We start from the raw sequence: 22,566 nt of genomic DNA, 5'->3' as shown, positions 1-22,566 counted from the left end.
TCTGTGGACATAATCCTGAGATTCTGTGCAAGAGGCAGAGGCTACATCGGCATTTCATGTTGTTAGCATGACACGATTGCCGTAGTTACCCTCAGACAGTGCAAATTTGATTTCATTCCAAAATTCCACGTCCCACACGTCATCGAAGACAATTGCATACCTTCCAACTTGTTGAAGAAAATCTTTGACAAATTCTTTCAGCTCAGCGGTAGATATAGATTCGATGAATTGTGGGACTGATTTGTTCAATTCCTTGTGCAACTGCCAAATCAAGTCTCTCAGGAGCTTTGGAAAGTCGCATGTTTGAGAGACGGTTACCCAGGCACGAACTGGGAAATTCTTTCTAACATCTGGATCTTCATGGACCTTTTTGACTAGGGTAGTTTTGCCGAGTCCTCCCATTCCAACCACTGAAACAACTTTGAGTTGGTGATCGTGCCCCTCGAGAAGCTTTGAAATCAGATGTTGTTTGGGCTGGTCAATGCCAACCAATTTTGCTTCCTCCACTAGAAGTGCGTCATCTCTGCTATAGCGCCATGAGTCGTTCATGGTTGAAGATCCAGTGACACGGTCATTGATCCCAAATTCAACTTGGTATCTCTGACGTCCTTCTGAAATATTTTTGATCCTGGACTTTATGCTTTGAATTTCACTGGCAACCTGATGACGAGCTCGCAAGCTCTTAATGGCTTTGAGAATTCTCTGCAGAGAGCCACAGAATCCATGATGTCGGTAGCCAGCAAAGCGAAGTACAAATTCATCGAGAACATCTTCAATGTCATAAGCAGCTTCGCGCACTTGCTTGATCCATTCTTGGAGCCTGGGATCTTCTTCTTCTTTTGCTTCAGCCACTTTGAGGAAAGCTTTCATATGCCCCAACTCATCCCTGATGAGTTGGACCTCCTGTCGAAGCCCTCCCAATAGGCTTCCCTCCTCTCGGAGTAAGGTTGCGAGATGATCTGACACAAAAGAGACAACAGTTTCTGCCATTTCTGACACAAAACAGAATGTAGGGGAAGGCGGCTTCTGGTTTATAGGATTGGACAGTCCAGTTGTAATATCTTGAAAGGAAGAAGGAAGAGGAAGTTATAGATTAATAAGCTGATGTTCTTCGGTCCAGTATTTATCAAAAAGAAAAGCCGCGTTAAACAGAAAAAGAAAGAATTAACCAATTAGAAGAAACTAAAGCAAGAAACATCTGATTGTGAAAGACGAAGCTGCCTTACCTGCCACAATACAAAATCATGGAAGCTATTAAGAAGACTCATTTCTGTTTGCACATGTCTTCAGGAGCTTCTTTCAACTGTGGGTCCTTTGGTCGGATAATAACAAAGGAGCACCGTTCAACTGTGGTCCTTCTTTACAAGTAGAAATTCCAGGTTAAAACGCGGTTGGACTGGACATTATTGATTTCTTTGACGAAGAAATAAAACTGCTGCAAAATGTTTTGCCCCTTCTGCTGACATTATGACATATATAAGCTCCTCCTTCTATGGAACTAATTTCTGCTTTTTTTTTTTTTTCTTTTGACCCTTTGGACCAACTAGTTTGTAATAAAAACGGATGGAATATCAAGGAACAAACCAGTCCAACGCGGTGTAGACGAAATTTACAGTATAGACTTGAACGCGTGTTTGAGTAGTTAAAGTGGAAAGAGCACAAGAGAATGAGAAGAAAACCCCACCCCAAAAGAAAATTGACAGTTCCGAATCAACTGGAAGCCAGCTATGAGTTTTCCAGGAACATGTGATGCAGAGGAAAGTGAATTTCTTCGGAGTGGAACAGAAAAAGCAACTCAAGACTAAGGATGGCAACAGGATGGCCCGCAGGAGGCTACCCCGCCCCGGAATCCGTTTAAAAAAAATAAATATATATGTGCATATAATTATATATAAAATATTTAATTTAATTAGTTATAAACTTATGATAATGATATTATTAGTTATATGTATTATATAATATCATTATCAGTTATATTACTAATATATATACTAATAGAAATTATTAATTAGTTATATTAAATTTACTAATACATTTATACTAAATCTCTAATTATACTTACTCAAAAAAAAGCACAAGTAAAATAATGAATTAGTGATTGTATTTCTATCAAAAGTAAAAATTTAACTACTTTAATTGTATTTATTTCATCATATTGGATTGTATTCACTAATTTTTGTTTGATTATTTTTATAAGTTTCAATTGTAAAATTATAATGAATAATAATTTAGTAATGTATTGATATTTTAATACTTAATTATTTATTAAAATTTAATTATAATAAAATTATATAATAAATTTTTATTAGCCCGTCAGGAAAGCAGGATGGAAACGGGGACGGGGAGAGGGGAGGGGGTGGGACGAAGCTGCCTTACCTCCCACAATATAAAATCATGGAAGCTATTAAGAAGACTGTGCACATGTCTTCGGGACCTTCTTTCAACCGTGGGTCGGATAAAGATAAAAAGGAGCATCGTTCGATTGTGGGTTTTTTAAACAGCTCGCTTTAGTGGAATTGACCATCACTTTTAGTGTGGGGTGGGAGGTTAAGAGTTCAACCTTTGCCTTCTATCATAGGTGGCCACCTAATGTGGCTGTGCTTAAGATTCATGTGGGTGCTTTGCACTCGTATGGTCCGATGGTGATTTAGTCCCCATCGGTTCCCTGTGACCCTGTTGGGTTACCTCCCCTTGTATAGGTTAGATTAGAACTAAGAGTAGGTGTAGACGTAAATGATGACAAATAATAATAAAAAAAAAAGACTGTGGGTTCTTTACGAGGGGAAGGACATTATTGATTTCATTGACGAAGAAATAAAAAACCTTACTCTATGGAACTAATTTCTGCTGACCAATTAGTATTTGTAATATCAAAGAAATGTGAACTGTATTAATTTAAGAGGTCAATGAACAGCGTGCAAATTTAGCAAAAAAAAAAAAAAAAAGGAATTGCAGAAAATGGTAAGGAGTAAATTAAAAATAATCAATTTTCTTTACATTTAAGGATTACAAATTTGTTGGAATAGCTGTACCACTCAATCATGACGTGGCTTATTTCTATGCCCTCCACTTTGTCAATTAATTCAATGTCTCATTTATATCATCTTTGCAGCTATCTTTTTCAACTGCATGGGGAAAATTATAAGTTTCTTTTTTAACTCAATCAAAAACCAATTAATATCACAAAGTCAGGGGGGATTGTATTGCAGATATTGGTAAGTTTAGTATTGATTGCAGCGTTAGTTATATAATTATATCTATTACGTGTTCTATGATAAGGAAGTTGCAAGATGCCTTGTGGCCTTTATTTCATGGTCATTGCTTCTTATTATCGCTTTGTAAAACAATTGGTGGCCGATGCTAACAGGTACTAGAATGTGGGATATATGGCACGATGTCGATTACCTATTCTTGATAATTGCCTTCTTCATATGACTGTGATATCTTGGAATTTTCCTGCCATTTTGATAAAATAGGAATCTAGTTTCGTGCAACTTGCTCTTTTGGGCATATTTAATGTGGAAACCAGATTAACAGTTAAGCATGTTGTCTCAAAAGATGAGTATCTGCACTGCTCTGCAAACTATCCAAGAGGCCCTTTGTAGTTCAGAATTAATTAATTTTGATACATCGATGCCTTCTCATAATGGTACAACAACTTTCGTTAGTGTCTGACGATTATACGATTGCATTGTCTGCTTGCAGTAATAATACCGCATCAGATGCCACACTTGCTGTCAGTGTCAAATGTACAAGGTTGCAGAATTTCTGAAGGAACAAGCCATAATATCAAAGATACTCCTGAAGGCAGGCAATTTGTAAAACATGGAACAGAAGTTGACCAGAATGTTGTATTACAAACACATCAGTGTTCATTGGGAGCCAAGACAAAGCATGGAAAACTTTCAATGTTTTGGTTCCACCAAGAACATTACAAGCAAAAAGATCCTTTAACAAATAAGGATTGAACTGCGTCCTCTTTATCCTATTTCTTTTTTCTGTTTCAACCAAGTTTAGCTGAATATTGAGAATACGTATCTTCATGAACCATCATGTAACTACAATGACACCAAGAAGATAGCAAACACTGCATATCTTCATGAGCCTACACTTTTTGTCACGATAATGTTTTAAAGTATCTACAATCAGTTGCAGCAAATTTGAACTATGAATTTGTAGGCGCAAATGCCATTTAATCCACTTTAACCACAAAAAGTAAAACAGCTGCATTCCCGCTATCATTAAAAAAAGTGTTTGGGGAAAGTACATACTTTTCATCACATTCCACCATATGGTGAAACCTAGCAATATTGCCCTTGTAGTTCTTTTCTGTGATAACAATGGTTCATTCGTCATTAAGCAATCCAATAAACACTTGCAATCATAAGTTTGCCAAAGAAAGAAGAAGAAGAAGAAGAAGAAGAAGAAGGGGGCAAAACATGATTGACAAACCAAATAAAATCTGAAAACTTAATGTTGTAATTATCACGCCCTCTATGCGTTGTTCCATAGCTGAATTTTCCAAAGAAACAGGCAACTACACACCCTCTATGCCTTTTTTTTTTTCCTTAATAGCTGGCAAACATGTATTGTTGTCATCCATTCTACTTTTCAAATCAGTCCTTGAAAACTTCTACTTGGTACTTACCATTAACCAAAAGCTTCTAAAGTCTCCCTTCCCTCACAATATAGAATCCAAATCATAGAGTCAAACGTAAAAAATGAATGCAATTGCTTCAATTTTATTTGACAAACAAACCAAGCAAATGTAAAAGCAGCTTAAAAAGCATGAAGAGTTTAGGCTCAAAGCTTTCTTTGCCCACATATATTTCATCATGACCTGATAAATGCTCTACATGGTACACCAATTCATACAAGCTCATCCTTATTGACATATACATAGTTATATAGTTACATACACAATACACGAACACATACACTCCCCATCCTCCACCCCCCTCGCAACCCTGCCAGTGCAATCACAGACACAAACACAGAGCAGATCTAAACTACTTGAAACACTCTTAAGCAAAGAAAAGCCGAGTTCTTACCTTGTAAAACAAGATAAAAGGACTCCAACAAATCTACAGCTTCTCCACTCTATCAAGTCCAGTTAATAACAGGGAAAATTTCAAGAACAGGGCATGCTTGGAACCTTATTTGATAAAGAAAGCACAATGTTCGGCAATCTATAGAAGGCCTTCACGCGTGAAATGTATTTTCGTGTACACATACTGGTACATTTTGTACAAACGTCAGTCCAAATGCCCTTCACATTTGGCCTAAAAACCTGAACCCTTTATTGATTAGGGCTTCAAGGGCGCCCTTTTCCATAATAATTCTACAGCAAATTGCAGGAAACAGAAGACAATGTGCATCTATCATCCAACAACGCAATAACCAATCTATCACAACAAATTACTTCTTTCCTCTTCCTCCTCATGTTTTCAAGCCAATAGTACCCAAATTTGGACCCAACCAAAAAAAAGGGAAAAACGAGTGCAGTAAAGGTCTTTATCATATTCTAATCAAAGTGCCAAACAGAGCTAAATTACAGAGAAACTTCAAAAATGAAAGAGGAAAAAAGATACAAGCTTTTTTGTTTTTTTAATATAGAAAAAACCCCATATGAACTGAAGAAACTCTACTCAGGATTGGGATTTTACTCCTCCTCACCATTTCCTCAAAAGCTAAGCTGAAAATTCTCCCTTTCTTTTTCGCCAACTATTTTTCCGTCAAAAGACTACGCGAAATTGAGGGGCGTCGGAGCCTTGAGCCGGCAGAATCTCCCAGCGGCAAGGTTCGAGCTCGTCAGAAACAGGGCAGAAGCCGGCGAGGGTGACCTTATCGGCAGAAGCGGCAATGGAACCGAATTCGAAAACGGTGATATCAGCTGGTGGTGGGCCAGGCCGCCGGACCTCCACTGCTCCGTTCATGCCGGGAACTTCAGAAGCGGATTGGGTTTTCACCGGTTCGGATTTTTGGGTCGCCGGTTTGGAGTTGGTATCGTTTTTGGTTCCCTTGAACCATGAAAAAATACCCATTGGTGGTGAATCAGTTATGTTGCTTACAAAATGAACTAGTTAGAGCTTCCAGAGAAAGAAAGGGTGCAGGGGTTCTAGGCATTCCAGAGAAAGAGGATAGCTTTCGTTGAGGGCAAAATGACGAGAATGCCATTTAATTTTTTGTTACTAGTATCACACTTTAGGACAGAAATAGAAGGATATTTAGCTATTTGATCATCATATAGAGTATTTAGGTCCCGTTTGGATTGCATTTTCCGTCATTTTTCATGGAAAAAATACTGTAGCGATTTGATGTATGTGAGAAAAAAAGGTAATAGGGAAATGTGTTCACGGAAAATGATGAAATTTTTCTACGGAAAACAGCAATCCAAGCAAGGCCTTAGATTTTCAAGGAAAATCTGATCCATTTTTTATTTTTCTCTATCTGGTTTGGAAAAATGGATCTAGAAAGCTACATATTTTTGGATTGAGAAATAAACACCATGATTTCGTGGCAAGTTATTCGTGTAGTATGATGGATGGATTTGCATTTTGGCCTTCAACTCTTTGGTGAGTCACCCTTTATTTGTTTAGTATTTTTTTTCTCTTACATATGCAGCTAGAAGTTGAGGAGTAAAAAGAAGAGTAAAAAGAAGATTGAAGAGTAAAAAGAAGAGTAAAAGTCTCAGACCCCTTTGTTATCTAAAATTGAAGAGTAAAAAGAAGATTGTCATTCTCAAATTTCGCACAATGCTATAGCCATTGCAATCTCATGATCTCACAAGCGCTTATTTGGGGAAGTTAAAATTCAAGAAAAACAGTTAAAAAAATACATTAAAAAAAAGCAGCATATGAACAAGATGATGATGCAATGCACCATACTACGCGTAGTGGAGAAGATAGAAAACATCAGAAACTTCTCAGAAAAATAGAAGAACAAGAGAGAGCAGGATCGTCAACAACAGGGAGGGAAAGCAAACAATGAGAAAGGAAAGCCACAGGATGCTGCTAGTGCTAGGCAAGGAATGTTTTCTTCTTCTTCCCCCATAGCCGGCGGATTCTCCATTTCCCATCATTGGCATAGAAACCAATGACAATTTCAGGAATGTGTGCCATTCTTCTGTAATCTTCACTGTCTTCCTTCTGATTCTCGACCTTTTCCATCATTCGAGAACTCATCTCATACAAAGACAGCCGTTGAAGATGGCTCAAGTGCTGAATACCGCAAGGTAAGTCCTCTAGTAATGGAAGCTGTTTCAGAATTAGTCTTTGGAGATAAGGGCATGCACCCTCCTCGATTGTTATCCTTCTTAATCCTTCCATTCTCCTTAGCCACAACTGTTTCATCTTTAGGAACCCTCCAGCCTTGAAACACAACCCTTCTCCCTGGTAAGATCCACAGAAACCAATTTCACCCAAATTGGGCAAATGTTGGAGGGATTCAAGTGGATCTTCCTCAGCCCTTAACCCGCTCCAGTTCATAAATATTTTTACCAAGTTTTGAAGATGAGTTATCCACACTGGCATCGTTTCTAAGCGGCCACACATAATTAGCATACGAAGAGATTGAAGAAACGAACAAGAAGAAGAAGAAGAAAGAGAAGGAAGATGATGATTTAGATCAATTATCTCACGATCATCACCTTTTCCAATTGATTCAACGCTTAATTCCCGAAGGCTGGTGAGGTTGGCAAGGGAGGAGCAGAGCTCCTTTCCATCCTCTCTTCTCAACTGTGTAATAAATAACTCTCTTAATTGGGTCAATTTTCCTATCTCTATAACTATTACAGACCCGCTGCTTGCATCTATGGTGTTTAACCTTTGTAAAGCGAGAAGCCCTCCCAATTTTGACGGACCTTTAAACCCATGAATTCCAAAATCTTCATCTGAGGGATCAACTCGTTGGAATACTGTGAGATGCCGAAGCTTTTGCAGCTTTAGGATTTCCACGGGTAATTCCCTAACTCCAGTGTTCCCCAAATTCAGATATTCCAAATGTTGAAGCTTTCCAATGGTTCTTGGGACTCTTGCCACTTTTGTACCAAATAGGCTCAGGTATGTGAGATGCAACAAGTTGAAAATCTCATTTGGTGTTTCCTCTATCTCTTGACCTACCAATTCCAAAACCTTTAGCAACTTGCTACTCCTTAGAACTTCAGATAAGAAAATTTTGGATAGTAATGGGTTGGTGGACCTAACTGTGATGAATGATCGAAGGTGTTCAAAGGAATAAAATTGTCTTTGTTGGTGATGTTGGATGTTGCTACTGTTACTACTACTATGGACTACTAGACGGCGTACCTTCTCAGATGGCCACGTCATTGGTTGTCCAGTAGTAATTGTCACCATGTTTTGTTCCCTTGACTTGATGAGAATAACTTCTCTCAATAGGTCATGGATTTGACACGTGACGGGTGATCCTTCATAAAACACTCGAGTCACTTGAATTAGGCTTCTTCTGATGAGTTCACCGAGATAACCCCAGGCTACATCTTCAATACTCATTCCTTCTCTCCATTCTACAAAATTTTCAGCAATCCATAAGGGAATCAGCCCCTGGCAGTCTATTAGATAATCCTCCGGATAAATGCTTAAATACAACAGACAGGGTTTGAGATGCGAAGGCAGATCGTTGTAACTCAGAGAAAGTATTCTTTTAACTCTCTCTAGCTTACCCCCAAGACTGTGTTGAATCATCTCCCATTCATCTATTCTGCTCACGTCCTTCGAAGCCAAGAGCCCACCGATCGCAAGAATCGCCAAAGGCAAACCGTCACATTTATCCAATACAGCTTTTGCAACATCCATCAGGTGGTCGGGGCAACGATTTCCTTTAAAGATCTTGTTACAAAATAGGGTCCACGAATCTTTAATTGATAGTGGCTCCATTTTGTAGACAAAATCCTGAGATTCTGTGCAAGAGGCAGGGGCTACATCGGCATTTCGTGTTGTTAGCATGACACGATTGCCGTAGTTACCCTCAGGCAGTGCAAATTTGATTTCATTCCAAAATTCCACGTCCCACACGTCATCGAACACAATTGCATACCTTCCAGCTTGTTGAAGAAAATCTTTGACAATTTCTTTCAGCTCAGCGGTAGTCATGGACTCGATCGATTGTGGGGCTGATTTGTCCAAGTCCTTGTGCAACTTCCGAATCAAGTCTCTCAGGAGCTTTGGAAAGTCGCATGTTTGAGAGACGGTTACCCATGCACGAACTGGGAAATTCTTTCTAACATCTGGATCTTCATGGACCTTTTTGACTAGGGTAGTTTTCCCTAGTCCAGCCATACCAACCACTGAAATAACTTTGAGTTGGTAATCGTGCCCCTCGAGAAGCATAGAAATCAGATGTTGTTTGGGCTGGTCAATGCCAACCAATTTTGCTTCCTCCACTAGAAGTGCATCATCCCTGCTATAGAGCCGCGAGCCTTTCATGGTTGAAAATCCAGTGACACGGTGATCGATACCAAATTCAACTTGGTATCTCTGACGTCCTTCTGAAATATTTTTGATCCTGGACTTGATGCTTTGAATTTCACTGGCAACCTGATGACGAGCTGGCAAGCTCTTAATGGCTTTGAGAATTCTCTGCAGAGAGCCACAGAATCCATGATGTCTGTGGCCAGCAAAGCGAAGTACAAATTCATCGAGAACATCTTCAATGTCATAAGCAGCTTCGCGCACTTGCTTGATCCATTCTTGGAGCCTGGGATTAGAGTTGTCAAAATGAGTGACTTGAGCGGGTTTAGATAGGGTAAAATGGGTAATGGGTATAAGTGAGTCAATCCATTTATATCCATTTTATTAGATGTGTATAAATTGGTAAGTTAAGAAATGAATTGGGTAACCCAATTATCCATTTATAACCCATTTATTTTAACTTTTTGGAAACTCATTAAAATTCTTTTTTGCAAACTAAGTTATCAATTTATGTCGCTCTTTATACCCATCATTAGTTTTAAATATTTACTTATAATGCTCAATAAGTCTAATTACCAATTTTTTTTCCATTGACACTCTATGTCGTAAAATTACATATTATTTAATAATTGAATAATAAGAATATAAAAATTTGAACTAAATACTATAAAAATTAATATAAAAACTTAATCCAAAAATTTTGAACCCCTAACATTTTTTTCATATGTAAATTTAAATTTTCATTTTAGTAAGATAAGAAAAGAAGCTAAAACTTATCATAAATTAGTAATGCTGAAAAATGAGTAAGTAAACAAACTAAGAGAAAATAAAATAATAAGATAAACCAACAAATAATAATAATAATGAAACAAAAATTGTTAACATCATGACAAAATGAAAAATCTAAAAAAAAAATGGGTGCGAAAAGAGAATTCTAAATAAATTAATTGAATTTAATGGGTTATCTAATAATATAAAAAAATTTAAAATACCCGTACCCATTATTCATAGACGAATATGAGTAAATTTAATTAAGTGAATTGGTTTGCCACCTATACCTGGGCTCATCATCTTCTTTTGGTTCAGCCACTTTGAGGAAAGCTCTCATCTGCCCCAACTCATCCATGATGAATTGGACCTCTTCTCGAAGCCCTCCCAACAGGCTTCCCTCCTCTCGGAGTAAGGTTGCGAGATGATTTGAAACAAAAGAGACAACAGTTTCTGCCATTTGTATTGTTTTTTGTTATATATTTTTTTTTTTCAAGAAGAAGAAGAAGGAGGCAGGGTTTTAGCTTCTTTTTATATGGTTATGAGTAGAAGAATGGTTTTAACATCAAATATTTTTGGGTGCCTGAGAAGGATTTATTATATAGGAAGGAAGACCTTGGTGGGGATCAGGTTGATTCCATCGGAAGTAATGCTCTTTCTCTACCTTCCTTGTTCCCCATGGTTTGGAATTTGTAGAAAGAAAGTTGAAATGATTTATTCTTTCTTCACGTTCGAAAATTAGTATCATAGTTAGAGCTGAAGCACCACTTTAGGAATAAATCAGACCTTACGAGTAAGAAAAGAGATAAACAAACATGGCTTTATTCTTCTTGTCCTTTTTATTCTTCAGATCTTCAAAGGCTCTCAAATATAAGAAGCACATTCTCATTGAGTCTCTGTTATTCTCATCTATTATTCTCATTGAGTACTACCAAAGTATGAGGAAACAAATTCAGTAGCAGGTTATTTGCCTTTTCTATTTACAACGTTTGATGCAAGACAACTTTTGCAATGAATGAGGCTAACCAAAAAAATATACATATATTTTGGAATTAAGGGGAGAGAATCTACTTTATAGAAAGCAAGAATTTTTCTTCTTACAGTAAATCAGGCTAACTGTGCTATTATTAAGAACCCTCCAGTTCATGTTAGCCAAGAATTATTCATGATTTACCGTCTTCCTGAAATAACTTATTCCGTAGGGTAGATAGAATCAACCTGAAATGTTATATTCTTTCTTCAGTACAGCAAATGAGTATCATTTAAGGTTGAAGCACCACTTTCTTCAATACTGCAAATGAGTGCTAATTACCTCATGGGAAATAATAATATAGATAAAGATGGCTTCATTCTTCGTCTTCTCAATATTCTTACTTCACCTCTTCTGTTATCTTCTTTGATTGAGTTCCGAGAAAAGAATATACGTTCTCGATTAGTCTCTATTATTTTGCGTGACATTGCTTCTACCGGGTGCCAAGTGTTGTTGCTTATGATATTTCATATGCATAAATTTTCATTTTCACCAGAAAGAACATTATTGTAAGTGAGAACTAACAGTAATTTGAAGCAACTTAATTCAAAAAAAAAAAAAAAAACTAATCCGTGCTTCCAAAAATTCAGTTCAATTTCTGTGTTGCCCCAACATAAAGGAGAAAATAATTATGGGCTGTCGAAACAATTACGGTTTGTAACTTAAGCGAGGAAAGAAGCCCTCTTAATTCAGATGGAACTTTAATAAGTAACATCCATTATCAGGATTTAAATAATCTAGTTATAAAGGGATTTCCATTGGTAACCAACTGGCAATAGTATCACCCATATCTAGATATTCTAAATTCTGAAGCTCTCCAATGCATTTGGGATTTCTTCAAAATGCGCAGCTCCAAAAATCCAAAGCCTCAATCAACTTACCTGATATAAGAGAGCAGATTTTGGATAGTGACTCCATGGACCAATCTATTATCTGTTACTATATTAAAAGTTCGATGAGTATTGGCATCATATGTTATAAGCACTTTTTTTATCTTAGTTTTTGTTGTACCCATATCACCCTCATCTTTCAATTAGAGTTGTTACATTTTAATTTTGGTAGTAATTAAAAATACGAAACATTTAAAATGATTAAACCTCAATAATAATGGTAATTAAAATGAAAAAAATCCCTATTAAAACTATTTAGCGACCCTTGTACTCCATCTTCAATTCCTATATGTGTCAAAGTTTCTTATCCAAAGCAATTTCTTACTTGAAATTATGTGACCAATTGCATTAGCCACAATTTTGATATCGTAAAACATATTAGTATAAAAAAAATAGATGCTGTTGGAAAAAAAGAGAAATATATAAGAAGAAAAGAGTCCATATTCATTTGAAGAATCTTGATATTAATATCATGTGACAGATATATAATTATGTGCTTTTTATCGGTATGAAGAAATACTAAAAGAAAAGAACAAATAAAAGAATCCAACTATTTCTATCAATTGAATGTCAATAGACAACTAAGTAGACAATCTAAGATAATTAAGCAATATAGATCATTTACATTCTTTATTAACCTCAATAACACTTAAAAAAATGTAAACATTCCAAATTCAATAATACGCCTCACATTATTCAATTCAAATTCACAAAAAGAAATAAAAGTTCAACTAGAAAGATATAACGTAGAATAGGTAAATGTTCATGCGAAATTAGATATTAGCACGGTTCATATATTTTATTCTTAAATAATTATTCATTCTAATTGTACAATTGCATTTCATTTGTCTTAACAAGGAAAAAATAACATTCAAAATGTTATGGCAAATAACATTCAAAATGTTTATACAAATTTTTCATTTGTTAAAATTTATTGACTTCATTAGAAACTTAACCATGGATTTTATTTTTAAGTAAAAAAAAGGCAAGTTTAGACTCTGATTGGTTAGTGAGCAAGCTTTCCAGGGGGTAAAAAAAGGGGTGAGTGTGGTAAAAATAATTAGAATGACCAAATCTAACAAGACAATTTATTTACTTTAATACCCTTTTCAGAAATTGATTTTATGGTTTAAGTCTTTACTTTGCTAATAATTAGGGTAAATTACTTGCAACCCTTGTGGTTTCATCTGTTGCCAAATGGCCCCCTCAACATTTCAAAAAATCCACTTCATCCCCTTGTGGTTTTATGTAAAGTGGAAATTTGACAGAAAATACCTATGTAACGTCGTTAGTTGAAATACTAATAGTGCCCTTATTTATATGCTAAATTAATTGACGGGATAATCACTTTGTTCAAAAATATAGGGAGATTATATGAATAAATGTAAAAATCACAGGGAATAAAATGGATATTTATACAAATCATAAGGAGGTTATATAAATATTAAAATTTTATCACACGCGTTTTAAAGCAATTTTGGTACAAATGCTGTAAATGATTATGTATTCTGTCCATTTTTCAATTTACATAAAATTACATAGGGGTTGTGTGGCTATTTTAAAATCTTAGGGGGATCATCTGGCATTTTGTAAAATCACAGGGAGTAATAAGGTATTTACCCTAATAATTATGAATTGTATTTTCTAAACTCACACGTGACATGTACACATCTATTTTCTGTTTAACAACATCTTTTATAGGGATGACAATTGGGGCGGGTACTAGGAAACTCATGGGACGAGGGGTAATTTTCATCCTCCATCCCCTGACCCGTTCCCTGCCTTAAAACATATATACACTTATATATATATATATATGTATGTATAATATTATTAGTTGTAAATATCAAATTATGCATATGTAATATAATTATTATTCTTAGTTATACTAATAATTATATATTTATACTAATATAAACTATTGATTAGTTGTACTAATACATTTTACTAAATTACTAATTATACATTTATGCCAAATACTAGTTACATTTTTTTTTACTGATTATATATAAACTTATTTCCCTCGCAGGCACCTGCAGGGAAAGCGAGACGAGGTGGGGGTGGAGCGGAGGAAGCAGGGGATAGGGGGCAGTGCAGGAGTAAGGTATGCTTAGGCAACCTGGGGGATTGGGGGGGGGGGGAAGGGAATCATTGCCATTCCTAATCTTTTGTATGACATTGAAAAAATAATATTATGATTTAATGGTAAAAATATTATGAGTATACAACAACTTTGGTGAAACACAACCGTATTCAGAATTGTTTATCAAAGCTAAATCCATAATATACAAAGAGCTCAAAATAAATTTAAAAAATTTGAAAAATAAATTCAAAAATCAATAGATCAAGGAGTTCCTATTTAGATACTTTTTGTAACAATAACTGGTTAAAGAAATTAAAATTATAAAATATCATATTATCTAGTACACAATCAAATTTCACAAAAAAATTTATATATAAGAGATGTTATATTTGGGTTAATATAATCACGTGCAAATTACGTGAACTATTACTAGTACGTATATATGTTTGTTCACAGTGTTTTCACTAAGAGCATGCCCTATTTCAGCTATAGTTTCTTCCGTGCCACTTAAAGATTTGTACTAACTTGCAGATCTTGATAAAATCTTTTGTGTATATAAGGAAAACTCAACAATCCAAACCAGTAATTTTATAGTCTTTTCTAGAGAGAGCAAGCTGAAAATCTATTTGGAATTTCTATAAATTCACACCACCAAAATCATAACACTATTCAGCTTACCTAACTTTCCTGATAAAAGAACAGATAAGAAGTTTTTTAACTAGTGACTGCATGATCCAAACCAATATCTGTTTGTATCTAAAGCCTTCTCCAACAGCAAACTCTTTCGGGTTTTGAGGAAGTAATCAAGAAAGAGGATAGCTTTTGACGAGGACAAAATGACGAGAATGCCATTTAATTTTGTGACTACGTATTATACTTTGGGACAGAAATAAAATGATATTTAACTCTAAGATCATCACAATATTTAGATTTTCAATATTATTTCACTATATAAGAAACCAAGGAAAATCTGATGCAATTTTAGGAAGCTACATATTTTTTGATTGAGGGATAAACGCTGTGATTCTGTGGCTAGTTATTCATGTATGACGGATTTATTTGTTTTAGTTTTTTTCTTAGACAGACAGCAAGAAGTTGATGGGCTTCTTAAATCCCAGCCATGCCTTGTTGTAGAATGTCATTGCCAAGTGAAATCACCTTCAGATTTATAGAGCCATACGAGATGGTAAAAACCAATTTATTGGCCAATACAGATTGAGGTCTATTTACATATAAGTTTGAGAGAACTTTTACCCAAGGCTTGGGGGAGTCTTTTAGGATGTGTCATCCCAGTTTTGCTAAGCCTGCCTTGTTGACTAAAGCAATTCGTTTGATGCCAAGGCCACCTTGGTTCTTATTGAGGGTGACAACGTCCCAATTGATCAGGTGGATTTTTCTTTTAGAGGGGTTTGAAAAGCTGTTCATTCCCTATCAATGGCATCACAAATCTTTTTAGGGACATGTGCAGCTTGGAAAAAAAAAGTTGGGAATGGAAGCAATACTCTGTTGGATGATGGAATGTCTGCCAGCCAATGATAGAGGATTAGCCTTCCATCCTTCAAGTTTATGTAGGACTTTTTCCAACAAAAATCGGAAGGTTTTGGTTGGGGCTTTTTGGATGTTGAGGGGAAAACCTAGCAAATCTGAGGTGGGACTGATACCTAAAGGGTTGGAAAAATTGGCTCTAACAGAAGGATCAGTGTTGTTGGAGAAGAGAATTTTTCACTTAGAAAGATTAATCTTCAAACCAGAGACCATTACAGAATGAATCCAACACAAATTTGATGGTTTTAAGAGAAGTTAGATCAGTTTTGGAATAGAGGATAATGTCATCAACGAAGAGACAATGAGAGAGGAAGTCCATGCTTCAACGTTCTGAAGGCCAAACCAACAATCACACCAATCTGGATCAGGAATCTGTTAAAGATTAATGCCAAGACAACCAACACAGCATAGAACTTGATTTACACTCAACTTTGCCCCATTCCATCCTGCTAGACGGCTACTTGCAACCCATCCAGGTGGAGAACTTCTCCTTCTGCCTACACTATGGAAGGTTGGGTCATCATGACCTTGTTCGTTGCCCCAGACTACTTCACACTGTTCCTGCCCCAACCGCTCCACCGGAATCTGGGCCATGGAGAAAGCTTCCGGCTAAGCCCAAAGCTATTTCGAAAGGGTTACAGGAAGAAACCTCTAGCGCAACCCTCCAATGGTAAAAACATTTCAATTTCAAATCTGACCTCCCAATCCAAGCGCCAAAACCTTAGCCAGTTGCTGCAGACAACGTTAAATGCGTATAACAGACACAAACACAATGCACATCTAAACCACTAGACAGACAGTCTATAAAAGCCCATCTCATCCTTCCTTGAAACACTCACAAGCAAAGAAAGGCCAAGTTCTTAAATTGTAAAACAAGATAAAAAGAACTCCAACAAATCTACACGTTCTCCGATCTGTCAAGTCCCGTTAATAACAGGGAAAATTTCAACAAATTTTTTCTTTTGTCATAAAAATTCTGTCGCCAGTCTCAATTTAGAGTACTTTTTGAAAAATATCGAAAGAACGAGAACTTAATGGTTTTGAACTCTTTTTCTAGTAAAATACTGATCAAAATGAATATTGGGAGTAATATCAAAGTCATTAATTTATGCTCTTATTAGCAAATACTTTGTCTAGTTTTGATAGTTTATGATGGCTTATAGTTCTAAACGCCATTTCTTTATACTCATAAAGACAAGTCCTTTAAGTTTTCATTTTTTTTCTCAACTAAAATTTAGCAACATAGGAAATCAAATATTAAATATATATATATATATACATAGAAAATAAATAAAATAAAATTTGAGGGAAAAAAGAATTCACGAAAATATAAATTCACAATAAGGCTAAAAAAATTAATAATCAAAAATATTAAATTTATATAAAAATTAAAAAAAGAATACAAAAATAAATTTGGATATTAGACGGGATTAATCCATACTCATTCCAAAGGTATCACGCCCAAATTAATCCCAAAACATATATAAATAAGGTTGGATTCAAACCCATATTACTCAGTCCCATCTCAGACCCAAACAAATCCTATCCATCCCGCCCATTTTGCCATCTCTAAATCTATCACAACAAAATTACCTCTTTCCTCTTCCTTCCCATGTTTTCAATCCAATACCACCCATATCTAGACCCAACCAAAAACAAAGAGGGAAAAATAAGTGCAGTAAAGGTCTTTGTCATATCCGAATCAAAGTGTCAAACAGAGGTAAATTACATATAGAAACTTCAAAAATGAAAGAGAAAAAAAGATACAAGCTCTTTTGTTTTTCTAGTATAGATAAAAACCCATATGAACTGTAGAAGCTCTACTTAGGATTGGGATTTTACCCCTCCTCACCATTTCCTCAAAAGCTAAGCTGAAAAGTCTCCCTTTTTTTTGCCAATTATTTTTCCGTCAAAAGACTACGCGAAATTGAGGGGCGTCGGAGCCTTGAGCCGGCAGAATCTCCCAGCGGCAAGGTTCGAGCTCGTCGGAAACAGGGCAGAAGCCGCGAGGGTGACCTTATCAGCAGAAGCGGCAGCGGAACCGAATTCGAAAACGGTGATATCAGCTGGTGGTGGGCCTGGCCGCCGGACCTCCACTGGTGTAGACGAAATTTACAGTCCTAGTTATGGGACTAGCACCCCTGGCCGTAGCCACTACAGAGACTCTTGCTCCTTGGCTTCCAAACTCTTACTTCAGCAGGGGGGTGTTCTAGCAGCTCTTGTTAAAGGAACTCCTTCTCTTATTTATCTATTGTTTTCAAAGAGCACAAGAGAATGAGAATCTACTTTAATTTATTTCATTATATTGGAATATTGGATTGTATTCAAATAATTTTTATTTGATTATTTGTATAAATTTTAATTATAAAATTATAATAAATAATAATTTAATAATAATTTAATTATTTAATATTTAATTATAATAAAACTATATAATAAATTTTTATTAGCCTGTCAAGAAAGTAGGACGCGGACGAGGAGGAGGGGGGACACGAAGCTGCCTTAGCTCCCACAATACAAAATCATGGAGGCTATTAAGAAGACTCTGTTTGCACATGTCTTCAGGACGTTCTTTCAACCGTGGGACCCTTGGTCGGATAAAGATAAAAGGAGCATCGTTCGACTGTGGGTTCTCTAAACCAATTCCCTTTAGTAGAGGTGGCCACCACTTTTGGTGTGAGATGCAAGATCAGGGTTCAACCCTTGCCTCCCATCAAAAGTGATCATCTAATGTGATTGTGTTTAAGATTCATGTGAGTGTTTTGCATCCGTATGATTCGATGGGGGTTTAGTTTTCATTAGTGTAGGTTAGATTAGAATTAGAAGGATTAGGAGTAAGTGTAGACGTAGATGATGACAAGTGACAAAAAGGAAAAAAAAAAAAAAAAAAGACTGTTGGTTCAAGGACATTATTGATTTCATTGACGAAAAAATAAAAACCTTACTCTATGGAACTAATTTCTGCTGACCAATTAGTATTTGTAATATCAAAGAAATGTGAACTGTATTGATTTAAGAGGTCTATGAACAGCATGCAAATTTAGCAAAAAAAAAAAAAGGAATTGCAGAAAATGGTGAGGAGTAAATTAACAATAATCAATTTTCTTTACAATTAAGGATTACAAATTTGTTGCAATAGCTGTACCACTCAATCATGACGTGGCTTATTTCTATGCCCTTCACTTTGTCAATTAATTTAATGTCTTATTTATATCATCTTTGTTGATCCAAATATTGAGGTAAATAATAAGAGAAGCAAAGGACAAATGTTTATTTTTTTGTAAAACTCACACAACTTATAACATGAAATTACTCTATTTATAGAGTTTAAACCAACTCCACTAACTATCCCACTAACTCCACTAACTATCCCAATAACTCCACTCACTCCACTAGTAACTCCACTAACTCCACCAGGTACTCCACTAATCCCACTAGTTATTCCACTAACTCCACTAATTAGGTAGCATAAACAAATATGATTAATTAACAACGGTAAATACTTCTAACAATTTCTCCCTTAAACTGAAAGTTTATCAAACATTCAGTTTAATATGATTTATTAACTGCACAGACTCCAAGCAGCTTCCTTAATTTCTGAAACGTGGATAACTTCAATGGCTTGGTCATTATATCAGCAATCTGATCTTCACTTTTGCAGTAGAGAAAATCAATTATTCCATCCCTTGTGAACTCCCTTAGAAAATGAAACCTCACATCTATGTGTTTGGTTCTTCCATGTAGAACTGGATTTTTAGAGAGCTTGATGGCAGAACTGTTGTCACAATAAATTGTAGTAGCTCCTTCTTGCTGAAAATGCAACTCTTCAAGAATATTCCTTAACCAAATTGCTTGACAGGCACAGGCGGTTACAGCTACATACTCTGCTTCAGTTGTTGATAATGTAACAATTGGTTACTTTTTTGAACACCATGAAATAGCTGTTGAACCCATCATGAACACATATCCAGGCGTACTCTTTCTATCATCAGAATCGCCTGCATAGTTACTGTCAGTAAAACCAAACAAATCTGATTTTTCACCATTCTTGTAAAATAATCCATACTCAATGGTTCCCTGCAAGTATCGAAGAATCCTCTTGGCAGCTAGAAGATGTGTCTCCCTTGGACTTTCCATGTATCTACTAATAAGACTTACAGCATGCATAATATCAGGCCTAGTTGCTGTCAAATACATCAAACTTCCCACAATTTGCTTGTAAAGGGTGCTATCAACCCTCTTTCCTCCTGGTTCTTTGATGAGTTTTAAACCCACTTCAACTGGCGTACTAACAGAATTACAATTCGGCATTTGAAATCTGTTCAGAATTTCTTGCACATATTTTCTTTGAGAGACAAAAATTCCATTAGCATATTGCACCACTTCAATACCCAAAAAATAATGCATCTTTCCAAGATCAGACATATCAAATTCAGCCATCATAGATTTCTTGAATTTCTCAAACATGGCACTATCATTCCCAGTAAAAATAAGATCATCAACATATAAGCAAACAATCAGCAATTTACCTCCATCTCAAATCTTTATGAAAAGTGTATGCTCATATGGACATTTTTTAAATCCCTCCTTAGAAAAATAAGCATCTATACGACTATACCAAGCACGTGGGGCTTGTTTTAATCCGTATAATGCTTTCTTGAGTTTGTATACCTTATGTTCACTTCCAACCTTCACATAACCAGGAGGTTGATCAATAAATACCTGTTCTTGTAAATCACCATGTAAAAATGTTGATTTCACATCCAATTGGAAGATAGGCCATGAATTTTGTGCTGTCAATGCTATCACTATCCTAATCGTGTCATGTCTTGCGACCAGAGCAAAGACTTCTCCATAATCCACTCCAAACTCTTGCTTATAGCCTTTAGCTACCAGACGTGCTTTGTACTTGTCAACTTTTCCATTCTCCTTAAATTTCGTCTTGTACACCCACTTGACACTTATGGATTTTTGTCCTTCTGGAAGATTGGTTAACTCCCAAGTGTTATTTCGTTCAATAGTTGCAATTTCTTCATCCATTGCCTTCTGTCACTTCAAATCTTTGATAGATTCTTCAAAAACTGTAGGATCACAATCGGAAAACAGTGGAAAATATGTAAATGGGTCTTCAGATTAATCAATTCCAGTTACCTCATAATCAATCATCCATGCAGGTCTTTTTCTAATACATTGAGGTCGTCCTTCATCTTCTGCTACTATTTGGGAATTTGATACATTATCTAGACCATTTGGTGGAATTTGTTCTGTCAACTGCTGCCTATTTTCTTCATCAACTCCATCAAAATCAGCAGGTATTTGTTGTTTAATAATATTACTGCTCCATGGCCAAAAATTTTCCTCATCAAAAATTACATCTCGACTGATGACAATTTTCTTAGTGATAGGATTATACAGCTTATAGGCTTTGGATTGATCACTAACACTAAGAAAAATGCATTTCTCCCCCTTGTTATCTAGCTTTGTCCTCTTTTACTCTGGAACATGAGTATAGGTAATGCATCCAAAAATTTTGAAGTAATCCACTGTTGGTTTTCGTCCGCTCCATGCTTCCTCAGGCGTCATATTTTTAACAGCAAGTGTGGGACTTCTGTTCAATATATGAACGCTCCAGTTGACAGCTTCAGGCCAAAAATTTTTTGAAACACCACTTTTTGTCAAAATGCTCCTCACCATATTCAATATTGTACGATTCTTCCTCTCTGCAACACCATTCTGCTGTGGCGTATAAGCTGCTGTAAGTTGCTTCTGAATTCCATATTCTTCACAAAAATTTATAAATTCTTGTGAATTATACTCTCCACCACGATCACTGCGAAAAAATTTTATGGATTTGCCTGCTTCCTTTTCGACAAGAGTCATGAAATTTTTGAACGCTGAAAATGCTTCAGATTTTTCCTGCAAAAAATAGACCCAAGTTTTTCGACTATAATCATCAGTAAACGTCATAAAATAACGTTTTCCACCATTAGATGATGGATTTATAGGTCCGCATAGATCAGAGTGAACCAACTCCAAGACATTTTTTGCTCCCCACGATTTTTCTTTTGGAAAGCTATCTCGATGTTGTTTGCCAACAACACACTCTTCACAAACTTCTGAAAGAGTTGTGATTTGAGGTAAACCAGCTACCATATTTTTCTGTTGCAAAGTTTTCAGTCCACCAAAATTCAAATGTCCATAACGAAAATGCCATAACCATGCCACATCTTTCGATTTTGTCGAGAAACATGAATGAGTAAAGTTCTGCAAATAGAGTGGGAACATACGATTTGCCATCATCTTAACTTGAGCAATTAAGCTCAACTTTGCATCTCGAATCTGACATACACCATCTTTGATTGAAATCTCGTACCCTTTTTCGAGCAACTGACCCACGCTAAGCAAATTTGTCTTTAAGTCTGGAACAAAAAGAACATCAGTAATAGTGTGGGTAGAAGAATTTTCTTTAGCTTGGATAATTACCCTTCCTTTTCCCATAACAGAAATTGTAGAGTTGTCACCAAACTTGACAGTGCTACGGAATGACTCGTCCAATTCAGAGAATGCCTTCTTATCTCCACACATGTGATTGCTGCAACCGGTGTCTAAATACCATGTGTTTTGTTGAGTTTTTTCACTCATGTGGCACACCATCAAAAGAGACACTTCTTCTTCTTTTTCTGTAAAATTAGTCCTTTCTCCATTTTGTCTATTCAAATTAGTTCGATATTCGGACTGATAATGGCCATACCTATGACATTTGTAGCATTCAACATTGGACTTGTCTGCTGACTTTGGCCTTTGATTTTTTAATGAATAGCC

At 36.0% G+C, this 22,566-nt stretch overlaps 3 protein-coding genes across 3 annotated transcripts; all 3 read right to left on the bottom strand.

The window, feature by feature from the left end:
• Positions 1–54: 54 nt before the first annotated feature.
• LOC140012994 (putative disease resistance protein At1g50180) lies at positions 55–990 on the bottom strand. Its single transcript, XM_072061840.1, has one exon. The coding sequence runs from the start codon at positions 988–990 to the stop codon at positions 55–57; it is 936 nt and encodes a 311-aa protein (XP_071917941.1).
• Positions 991–5,500: 4,510 nt separating this feature from the next.
• Positions 5,501–6,217, bottom strand: LOC113703896 (uncharacterized). The gene has a single exon (XM_027225403.2). The coding sequence runs from the start codon at positions 6,042–6,044 to the stop codon at positions 5,736–5,738; it is 309 nt and encodes a 102-aa protein (XP_027081204.1). The 5' UTR covers positions 6,045–6,217; the 3' UTR covers positions 5,501–5,735.
• Positions 6,218–6,812: 595 nt separating this feature from the next.
• On the bottom strand, positions 6,813–10,583 carry LOC113707061 (disease resistance protein RPM1-like). Its single transcript, XM_027229216.2, has 2 exons — positions 10,487–10,583; positions 6,813–9,714 (listed from the first exon to the last, which is right to left on the bottom strand). Exons 1-2 carry the CDS (start codon positions 10,552–10,554, stop codon positions 7,020–7,022), a joined length of 2,763 nt encoding a protein of 920 aa, XP_027085017.2. The 5' UTR covers positions 10,555–10,583; the 3' UTR covers positions 6,813–7,019.
• Between the last annotated feature and the right edge of the window lie 11,983 nt (positions 10,584–22,566).

Source organism: Coffea arabica, chromosome 8e (genome assembly GCF_036785885.1).
Source record: "Coffea arabica cultivar ET-39 chromosome 8e, Coffea Arabica ET-39 HiFi, whole genome shotgun sequence".
Lineage (NCBI taxonomy): Eukaryota > Viridiplantae > Streptophyta > Magnoliopsida > Gentianales > Rubiaceae > Coffea > Coffea arabica.
Note: the sequence above shows the minus strand (reverse complement) of the source record. Positions and strands in the feature narration are given on the sequence as shown.

Coding starts and splice junctions, on each gene's coding strand:
- LOC140012994 (XM_072061840.1), bottom strand. CDS start 990: ATGGCAGAAACTGTTGTCTCTTTTGTGTCAGATCATCTCGCAACCTTA.
- LOC113703896 (XM_027225403.2), bottom strand. CDS start 6,044: ATGGGTATTTTTTCATGGTTCAAGGGAACCAAAAACGATACCAACTCC.
- LOC113707061 (XM_027229216.2), bottom strand. CDS start 10,554: ATGGATGAGTTGGGGCAGATGAGAGCTTTCCTCAAAGTGGCTGAACCA. Junction 9,715..10,486: donor AAAGAAGATGATGAGCCCAG/GTATAGGTGGCA, acceptor CTCTAATCCCAG/GCTCCAAGAATGGATCAAGC.